This window comes from Micropterus dolomieu, linkage group LG13, assembly GCF_021292245.1.
Source record: "Micropterus dolomieu isolate WLL.071019.BEF.003 ecotype Adirondacks linkage group LG13, ASM2129224v1, whole genome shotgun sequence".
Lineage (NCBI taxonomy): Eukaryota > Metazoa > Chordata > Actinopteri > Centrarchiformes > Centrarchidae > Micropterus > Micropterus dolomieu.
The window spans coordinates 11,533,777-11,544,550 of record NC_060162.1 but is presented as its reverse complement, the minus strand read 5'-3'; the positions used below and the strand labels follow the sequence as shown (position 1 = coordinate 11,544,550).

The 10,774-nt window shown below is 39.2% G+C and overlaps 1 protein-coding gene across 2 annotated transcripts; it reads left to right on the top strand.

Moving 5' to 3' along the window:
* Positions 1-428: 428 nt before the first annotated feature.
* Positions 429-9,438, top strand: LOC123981775 (alpha-synuclein-like). 2 transcript variants are annotated; one of them, XM_046066927.1, is made up of 6 exons: positions 429-686; positions 1,092-1,250; positions 1,471-1,500; positions 3,203-3,345; positions 8,058-8,129; positions 8,657-9,438. In XM_046066927.1, the coding sequence occupies exons 2-6, from the start codon at positions 1,130-1,132 to the stop codon at positions 8,672-8,674; spliced, it is 384 nt and encodes a 127-aa protein (XP_045922883.1). In that variant the 5' UTR covers positions 429-686; positions 1,092-1,129; the 3' UTR covers positions 8,675-9,438. The 2 variants fall into 2 exon arrangements, with proteins under 2 accessions (XP_045922883.1, XP_045922884.1); XM_046066928.1 differs by lacking the exon at positions 429-686 and adding an exon at positions 846-894.
* Positions 9,439-10,774: the final 1,336 nt, after the last annotated feature.

The following is a 10,774-nucleotide window of genomic DNA, read 5'->3' as shown; positions in this document are numbered from 1 at the left end:
TTGGTCCAAGTCTGTCTGCAGAAATAAGTGGTAACGTAAAGATCATTTGGGGGGGGTGTCAAAAAGTTGATCAACATTAATGTAATTATTTGTTGCAAACCAATTTCAACACGGCTATTTAATTTACAGTGCATACAATTCGCTGTGCATCTGTAGTTAACATCTTACTAACACGTGGGAACACCGAATAGGCCAGTAGTGTTATCTTGCATAATTACACTGCCACTAATTGGTAGTTCGGCCGCAGATGCATTCAGCCGACTGACGATTTTAAAGAGCCTGCTGCACCTACACGCTGTGGGCAACCCACATACAGAAGGAGCTACGTAATCTTTGTGTTTGTGTGTGTGTGTGTGTGTGTGTGTGTGTGTGTGTGTGTGTGTGTGTGTTACAGACAGACAGACAGACAGAAAGCGGAGCATCTCTTCTCTCGCATCAGCATCACTGGGTTTAATCGCTCTTTCTCCATCACCGAGGCGTTGGAGGCGTCTGTCAAACCTGTGGAGCATCTTTCTGTCAGTCCGTGCCCGTCTGTCTGTTCGGAAGACACTTACACACGTCGATCTTTAGTTTGTAGTTTGGAAACAATAAACAGTTTTTACGGCTCTTTGGGGGAATCTGTCTCTCTCTCTGTCATCCCGGAAGACTCATCACATTCTCGCCTTGAAGGAAGTTGAAGCGAACAGGTGCGTGAACACACAGCTCTTGTATTTGTGGTTCTCTTCTTCCTGAAAAATACATTTAAAATACTGCATTGTTGAATATGAGCTGCAGCATTATTTTTATTTCACTATCGCATTGCATTATAACAGATTTCCTTTTGTTTTTATTCAAATTAATAGTAGCCTAAATCCATTCATGGTTTCTCACTTGGGCTGTAACCAATTCCTACAGGTGGGGTTTTCAGCAGCCTCAGAGCATCTGCTTATAGGCTCAACTGCACACATATTTCAGACGGTGATATTTGCTTGACAAACCTGTCCGAGAGAAAATCAGGGCGGTGGCATCGTTTGATTTTCGTGTCTTGTCACACGATTTAATACCGTGCGCTTCGATCCCTTCTAATTGCGCCTGTTTTGACATCCTGACAGCTGTGTGTGCGTGTAATTTCGGAGCCAATCAAGCAGCCATGGACGCGTTAATGAAGGGTTTCTCTAAAGCCAAGGATGGGGTCGTGGCAGCGGCGGAGAAAACCAAGCAGGGAGTGACTGGAGCAGCTGAGATGACGAAAGATGGGGTTATGTATGTCGGTGGGTGCTGGGAATTAATTTGATTGATGATCATGTTACTAGAAAAATGGGACAGAGAGCTTTCAAACGACGCTTCATTATAATAATTATAACAATGATAATAATTAGGCTACACAACTCAGACTATTCAATAATGAATGAGGGCATGATAATCATTTGTGGGCTACTATAGCCTATATATTCATATTTTTGACTAACCTTCCCCTGCACCTCCTTTCAGGTACCAAAACAAAGGATGGAGTCACAACAGGTAACACCACATATTAATTCAGGCTTAAATGCATCTGTGCCATTTTCTTGTCTGACTGAAAAATATCAATATTGTATATCCCTTCATTAACACCAAAGCAAAACATTTTACACAGGTAGATCTATAAAAGCAAAAAGGGGTCATCACACTGAATCCTCAGGTGGTTTGTAAGAGAGATGTACTGTAACTCTGCATGTGAGTTAGTGTCATATTTCACCGCTGTACTCAACAGAACCTGCCTATCTCCCCATGGGCCAAGCGTTGCCATTCCTCATATATAACAAGCAGAGAAGCCAGGGGAGACTTCCTGCTATATAGGCATCCAGGGAAATAATGTTGCATCCTATAGCTGCAAGGAAAGTGAGTGTTTGGAAGAGTATAACAGTAATGCATGGTGACAGAATGTCTCATTAAATCCACTAAATGAGGGCCCAAGCGGCCTACATTAGACCTATGATCTGATAATCTGCTTTCCGGAGGTCCACATAGGCAGAGTTGATACCCTATAGCAAAGTGCAGCTTAGTTATGAGTAAGTATGTGTTACACTCTTGGACTCCATCACCATATGGTGCATAGCATTGGTTCCCTACCTTTTTGGCTTGTTGGCCCTTAAAGCCAAGTAACTGTGGTTCCATGTCACTGATTGTATATGTACCAGTTGTGACCAGTTCAACAAGAGGAGGATAAAAATGAACATTATTTGGTGAGGCCCTGATCCACATGTTGGGACCCACATCATGGTTCAGCAATGAGCGACCCTCAGTTGAGCAGTTGTTGTAAATGGACCTGCAGATGCATTTGTTATAGTCTGTCTATTTACTGACATTTGTAGCATTAATTTAAGAAGGAGGCCTCACTGAATTTTAAAAATGAATTTCCAACATACCTCTCCAAAACAGTTCAGAAGATGCAAAATTGCACAAAAATGCATTGTTCAGGTATATGGTGGTGAGACACTCAGTGAAGACTGAGGACATTTGGCCAAATGACACGACAGGTGATGATCCTGCTTTAAATAATTCTATAGGGCGAATCAGGTGAAGCAGTAGAGCATTTAATAGTTATTTTACCCAACTCTGCATGTACAGTAATGCAGGCAGGGACACATTCAAACTACCACAATATCCTATAGCCTATTCAAGCAAAAATGCTATAATAAGACTATGTAACTTTTGAAAGAAGAAATATCACAATCTTTCTCTTACAAATGAACTTATAACAAATATCTATCTACAATTCAATGCATTTAATAAGGGTTGTGTGGCAGTAGAAACAAGCAGTGATAAATCAGTTGGTTTAATTACTGTAGTAATAACATCTGACAATTCTTACCTTCATGCATATGTTCATTTGGTTGAATGTGACCACCATGTTGAAAGCTAATTATTGGATTTAGGTGACCTTATGATTGCTCCAGTGTCACCTTCATCAGGTCAAACTAAGTAAAATCCTACACATAAAACAACACATAAAAGTAATAGGTAGTAGTCATTTCTTTTTCCTGTCAACATCTATCACTGACAACTGGAGGCCAGTCACTAAAGGGCAGCTCTAATCAAATTATATTCACCCGTGGCAACTTTGCAATCCAGTGTGTTTATGTATTTTTCTACATGTTAATCCTCTCAGGTATTGAGATGCTGTAGAGATATACACCCTCCTCACATGACCTCCTCGTCTCTTCGTCTTTCGTCCTTACAGTTGCAGGTAAAACTGTGTCTGGAGTGTCTCATATGGGTGGAGCCATGGTAACCGGGGTCACGGCTGTGGCCCATAAAACTGTGGAGGGTGCGGGCAATATTGCCGCTGCCACTGGATTGGTCAAGAAGGATCCAGCCAAACAAGTAAGAAAGACACTTTTTATTTAAAGTTCAACTAAATTTTTTAAAGAAATACATATAGTAAATCAATGGTGTTTTGACTTGTATACCAAAATGAAGAAATCTAAGTTCTAAGCATTTATTTTTCTGCTGATGATAGCGCCTCCTACAGTGTGTTCTCCAGTGGGTGTGAATAGAGAGCAAAGTCCCTCGTCTCTAATTTTGTGTGAAAACCGTTAAATGAACTACATCTCTGGTCTTGCACAATATATACATCACCAACATGTTAACGCTGTCATGCTAGCTAATGTTCATTGCTTGCTTGCTACTAGCCAGGTAACTTAGCTATGTTCCACGCACAAATGTATCTTACCTGATGTGGGAGGAAGCGGAGACAAGTCGTCTATCTTTACAGAACAATATACTGTCTATGGCTTCTTAGCATATCAGTCAATCAACGCCAGTAGGAATGCCCACCCAGAGGTTTTATTGGAAAAACAAACATAATATCTGGAAAATTATTATAGCTTAAAGTTTCCTTACATAAAAAGTTAGAATAATTCAAATTTATGTTCCACTTTAATGCTTGTTTGAATGATGAATGCTTGTACTTCTCCACAAACATATTGCTATACTGTTACACCCACCTGTAGAAATGGTAGTTTGCAGCACAGCACATCCCTCCATTTCATGACAGTGGCTGCCAGCTATAACTCTTCACTGTGTCAAAATGGCCTCCTGACCTTGAGTCGTTTGTCATCACTACTCATATCTGCTGTGTGTCTTTGTTCTCGGAAATGAAAGCCGTTACATATTGTTAGCTTTCCTGTATTGTTCATCAGTCAGTCTGGCCATCGTTTGTCCAAAGGAGGTAGAGGAGGAGGGAAAGGCGGTTTACTGTAGAAAATTGACTGCTGCGACACAAGTCAAATATGAAAAATGATTTTCTTTTCCGTTTTCACTGAGTTCTTCTATATTTTTTTATCACCTGTATCTTTCTATTTTATCTTGTCCTTCTCTCTAGCAAAAGTTTTGATAGCTGCTCATGAAGATTTTTGCAGATACATAGCTACTATTAGACAGTGAGGTCAAGTCTTAGTAATTTTTTCTGTGAGTTTGGGGCTTTAGCAAATGTAAGGGGAGTTACATTCTACTCTTTAAAAAATCGTACAGGTCACAGATTAGGATGAATACATTATTTTTAGATTTAATATTGTATAGAGCCTTACAAAAGATTCACTTTTTATCAGTCAAAAAAACGATGTGGAGCACCAATTGTTTAGATATTGGCGCATGTGGTTCATTTCTATACATGATATAGGCACCTGTGCTGGAGATATTTCACATGTGAAAACATTCTTCACATGTAATAGCTTACCACATATGCAACATTGTTTCCTTGATAAATTGAGGGGTTTTTTTCATGTGAAACAGCATTTCACAAGTCATCATTTGTACATGTGGTTTTTGACATGAATTCATGAATTTCACATGTTCTTTTTGTGCAGGTACATTTGACCACTTTTAGACCAACAAAAACAACTAATCAAATTAATAATAATAATAATAATAATAATAATAATTTCTCTAATTTACATTCAATATAACTGAACATTGAACACAAGTAAATACAATTAAAAGCTCAAATAATTCACAATTTTAGGGGGCAGTGGGGGAAGTTCGTCTCTCTTCTTGGTATTTCTTGAATTTTCTTTTTGACTGTACATACAAAATGCACTTTAAAGGTACCGTGTGGAGTTTTTGACCACTAGTAGTGCTATGGAGCAGTGTTTTCACAAGTGGGTCCCTGTTTTCTTTGTTTCTCCTGCACATGCTGTGGGACACGGGTGGCACAATACACACTCTTGTCGATCGTTTTGCACTAATATACTGATTAACAACTGGTGCTAAAAGTAAACATGGTCAAAACAGTGCACATTTAAAACATTTCTTTTAAATTTCATGATATAGGGCATTCAACACGTTTCTTGCACACAGTGACACAGTGGGTTTTGGTGAGAAACACTGAATGTAAAAGTTTTTTTTTGTAGGACACCTTTATTTACAATGTGCACAAGATCCCCAGTGTAAATCTTTACATTTTCACTTTTAAACCAGTTTAGAGCAGAAACTCTTTCTTCAAAGAAGACAAACTTTACAAGAGGAACAGATGGCCCTCCTGTTCATGCTCTGCTTTTGTTGTCATACCATCACAGTTACACTTCATGGTTTATTTCTGGATTAATAATGTGTTGAATTGGATGTAATTCTGAAAGGAGGACTTCATTTGCCTGTAATTACCCTCATTCCTCATAACATGTTAAACAATGCTGTGAGTGGCAGAAAATTATAAACCAAATCAAATATTTCCCTGAGCAATGCAAACACTTTGTTGAATGTTTGTTGTGATGCTCAATCTCCTGTCCCTTAATTAGCGAGGAAACACAGGGGAATCCATAACAATTTAGACACTAAGAGATAAACAGCACAGGCACACATGTACACACATTTCTTCAGCTATGGCCGCAATTAATGAAAAGTACCCCATAAAAAGATAAGATACCAAAGAATTTTTTTTCTCCCAGTGGCAACAACTGACACCTAAACAAAATGTTTTTAGCAGTTCTTTTAATGAGGCAGTCATCTTTTTAAAATCCACTACTTTCATCCCATGTATTTGATTTCATTATTAAAAGATGCTTGTGGTATTTCACACAAACATCCAACTGTCCTTTAATCTTCGGTGGCAGTTGTGTTATTAAGGCAGCTAGATAGCTAATCATGGTATTCACCCAGGGGGATAAAACACTGATGGAGCTCCACCTGGAATGTGATCAGCGTCATTATGAGGAATGTTGACAAGCCAAACTGGCAGGAAGAACAGACAAACAGATGGACAAACAGACGCAGAGTGGACTGACTGATGGAGAGATTGTGGACTGACTGACAGCGGAATAAACAGAGACACAGAGATTAAAACTAAAAAAAATAAAATGCTGGTATTTCCAGTGAGAGATTGACATGCAGACGGCAGCAGATTGTCCTCATTTAACCATCATTCCCAGGCGGCACAGCCATTTAACATCATTAATATTGATTTCATTTAAAAATTCATGCCAGGTTGAGAGAGCCCATCAAAGATTGTCTCCTGCGTCGGACACACACACACACACACGCACACACACACCAGCAAACAGAGGGTGGTGGGATACTGAGTCTGATTAATCTCCTCATAGTTGTTTCATCAATTCATCAGCTGCTGGTGATTCATCAGGACACACAAAAGCCTGAAAGGTAGAAGGAGAGGGAAATGACAATGAGAAGAGCAGGCAGAGTGGTGGGGGGAGCTGAGGAGGATACAGGACAGGAAATAGAAAATGGTCTCAATAAACACGTCTTATTGCTCAGATCTTTTTAGCAACATGCACTAAAAGGATGCTGCATTTCATAGGGAGCGATTGGGAAGCGATTTCTGCTTGAAAGCTGCAATGAAACAATACGGAGATTGTAGGTGAGGTATTACTCAAAGATTTTCTTCAGAAGATTATGGTTTACACAGATATTTCAGGTTTGATTTGTCCTCAAAAGTGAACAAATCTTTAACTTTTGGCCAAAGTTTAATCTGATCACAGTAAAAAGACAAGGCAGTGTTTATTGGCAAACTGAAGTCTGAATGTGTGTTTGTGTGTGGGTTTACACGAGTGCACGTTTCACCAGCTCATCTGGGTGAACAGATGGAAGCTTGATGGGTGGTGTTAAATGCAACAGCAGGCGAAGAAGGTGCAAAATCTGGTTTAAGGTTATGTCAGCCACCGGTGAGCGCGCCACATACACATTCACATGTGCACTGTGAATGCTCCCCATTAAGGAAGGTCAGTTCAATGGTACGGTATAATCAAGGCACCTTTTCAGCTAGACAGACCTGCCCCCACCCCCGCGCTACATGCCTCATTTAAAAGACAAAATAATTTTTTTGCTTCAGACACATAGAGGTGTATTAGTGGGACAATGTAATTTATCAGTGTCTTCCAAAACTGTTACAAACCACAGCTGCAGAAGTAAGACCATTTTCTGATCTAACACAGGTGTGCAAGGTTTGGTTTTGTTTGGTCACACATAAAGTTTTATGTTTGCTTGACCCAACTACCACAACCTCCTTCCTCCCTCTGCGGAATTTATAACAATATCACACTATTTTCTCATTTGCTCCCCGCAAACATGAGGAATAACTCCTACTGCCGCTTGAGGGCCTTGTCACTTGAACATAAACAAAGCTATGTGCAAGGTGTTGGAAGGGCAATTACAAGTGGTACTAAAAACAAGAGGAACTATTGCCCTCTAGAGCAGAGGTCACTAATAGGCGGACCGCGGTCCGGATCCGGACATTTGTTATTGAGACTACTACCTCGTGACGGAGCGTTTCTATTTTAACCCGCGCAGCTTTTCTAGCATTTACTGTACTGGTTTAGAGGACCAGGAAACTCACAGACCAATCGCATGTGCTCCAATCGTCTCATGTGACGCTGCTCAACCAATCAAATCTGTGCATACTTGCGAGTCGAGTCCGCGAGATTCACCAGAGACGTTTTGGAAACACACCCGAATTGAGGAGACATTCAACGGCCCTCCTTCTTTCTTGCATTCTCTATTTTTACATTAAGCATACAGTAACTCCTGCAAGATCATGCATACATCAAAGTGGATCATACTATTTATTATATTTTGTCTTTCTCCAGGGTGATGAAGCCTCAGCAGTACAGAACGTGGCAGAGTCACCGGTTGATACTGACCCTGCCGATGCTACAGAGGTGAGACTCTACTTGCAACTGGTCGACATAAAACCTAGATTGAATAATGTGAAGCTGCATTTCAGAGTTAAAGAAGGAACAGCTGATGGACAGATAAACGGCTGAAGAGCCTTAAATTCAAAACCCATAGTGAGAGTGAACAGATTACACCATTGCTTCTTAAGGTGATGCTTGGAAGCAGTTTATGGACCTTAAGACATTAACACTGATCTTTAAATAATATTAAAATATATTTCATTTAAAGGTTTGTGTATTTTATGGCATTTGTGGATGTTTTCCATCCTTAAAGCTGACATTACACAGGCAACTTTTAAGTTTGCATTGTCTCCCAAACCTGTTTAATAATATTCTAAAACTGAAAAACAAAAACCAAGCAATACTTGACATAAATCTTAACGGGTGCTGTAACATTACCCCAACTGGTGTGTAGAGTTCCTGATATATGATTTCATTATGCCATATGCTGATGTTGCATCTAAGGTACATTTACATACAGGACAGTAAATTAATTTCCTCTTCTCTCTCAGGAGGACACCGATGACTAAACTGAACGGGAGCTTCACAATCAAAAATCAATTACCTAAATATTCCATGTTGCTCTGCCAAGTCCAGTTGTGCCTCATTTTTGGTCCTTTATGGAGTCTGTGCCCAACGTCTGTGTGTGTCTATGTGTGTGTGTGTGTGTGTGTGTGTGTGTGTGTTTCTGTTTGTGGTGTTATGTATGTCTGTACCGCTGTAAATGTGTAAATGTTGTAAAGAAAGAGAATTGTTGTTTGTGTGTGTACGTGCGCGTGTGTGTGTGTGGCCTGTGTGCATGAATGCGTGTGCCTTTTACACACAGGTCCTGAAAGGGACCTCAGGTGTGTGCCGTGCTCGACCAGCTGTCATTTACAGTGACTCCCTGCATGTGTGTGTGTGTGTGTGTGTGTGTGTGTGTGTTTGTGTATGTTTTCTGTCTAACTGTGTGGCAATGTCAGTAACTCAAACATGGAAATTTACCACAATTGACCACTTCAAGCACCTAAGTGTCTCTATATAAATGAAGAATTTACAGTGATCTGTTTGAAATGGAAGCATAATGATATTCTCTATTTTTGTCTGTATACTGTCACTGTTTTTTGCGGTGGACTATAAAGTGCTGAGCTATTTGTGCATTCATACTGTATTTTTTAAGTTATCACTGCTGTAACGAATATATCTCATATTGAATGGACTTTTGAAAAACCAAGAGCATGTAAAACTACTCAGCTTAACCGCTGTGATATGAATTGATATGGAGTTAAGTGTTGAATAAAATAAGCAAAAAGTGTGCTGCTGCTGAAGTTTGGTTCACTTATCTGTATGTTGCTGTGTGGGGTCACTAATGTTTTTTTTTCTAGAGTCCAGATAAATATAAGTGAGTCCCTGTGGTTATTTATCTGAGGATATGAATGGGATGCAGAGATCAGATAATCAGTATCATAGATGAAGCTTTCCTAAATAAGCTATTTTCTGACTAAATAAGAATATAAAAAATTTGCATCCACACCACAGAAATAGGCAAACATACACTTTGGTATATGATAACGTTGCCTGTTACCTTCTACTGCAGAAACTCCTTTGGATCCTCACACTCTCCCATGTATAAATATTTTCATTTTCACATGTAACATCGAATGACATGTTTCACGTGACTCAAATGAGAAGTGGGCATAATGTTGCCTCTCGGGTTTGGGAACATCCTTTCAGGATGGAGAGCCACATGGGGCAAGATAAATATGACTATCTAACACCCTTAAATCAGAATAACATGTTGGAAAAAATACAAGTATGTGCATGAATCTGTGAAGAAGCACAATTGATGGTTTACCACGATGGTTGGCCCCTAAGGACAATTCACATGCAAAAGCAATAATCACATACGGAAATGCTGTGCTAAAAAAGAAATCGCTGCAAAAGAAAAAACACAAGGAGAAAGCTCCAATAATACTTCATAAACTGTAGGTTAGTATTTGTAACATTTCTCTATATGTTTGCATTTTGACTTTTGCATATGTTTTACAATCTGAAGCATTTTTGGATTTGGAGTGCATTTCCTGAATGTTTGTGTTTGTTGCTTTTGTATGTGTTATGTCCTCAGAGGCCGCCGTATTAAAGGCATGTTTTAATCTATACATACTCCTAAAATGTGTCTTTCTATCTTTTGCCTCAAGCGAATGAATATTGTGCAGTAAAGCTTCATCTTAAAGGACAACATCATGCTCTTCGATGGTGGAGTAATATGATCAAAAATTATGAGCCTTTTCATTGATTTAAAACAATAGATTTAATTATTTCATTTTAATAAAGGCCACAGAAACATTTTATTATGTAAACATTTCATTGGTTCGATCGGTGTTTAGGGGTTAGTGAGCTCGATAGAGAGGGAGAGTGGATCCTACAATCAAATTTGAGAGGCAGTTCTGTTAGTTTCATCTATCTGTTGTATTTTTTTTGCTTGAAAACATGACCCTCTTCATGTGTACACATAATTATCACAAATCAGATTACACATGATGAATTTACATGTTGTTTATTTCACATGCTGTGTGTATTTTAATGTTAAAATTGAAAGTTGACACTTTTGATAATACACCCACAGTCAGGTGAAACCAGTGTGAGCTTCA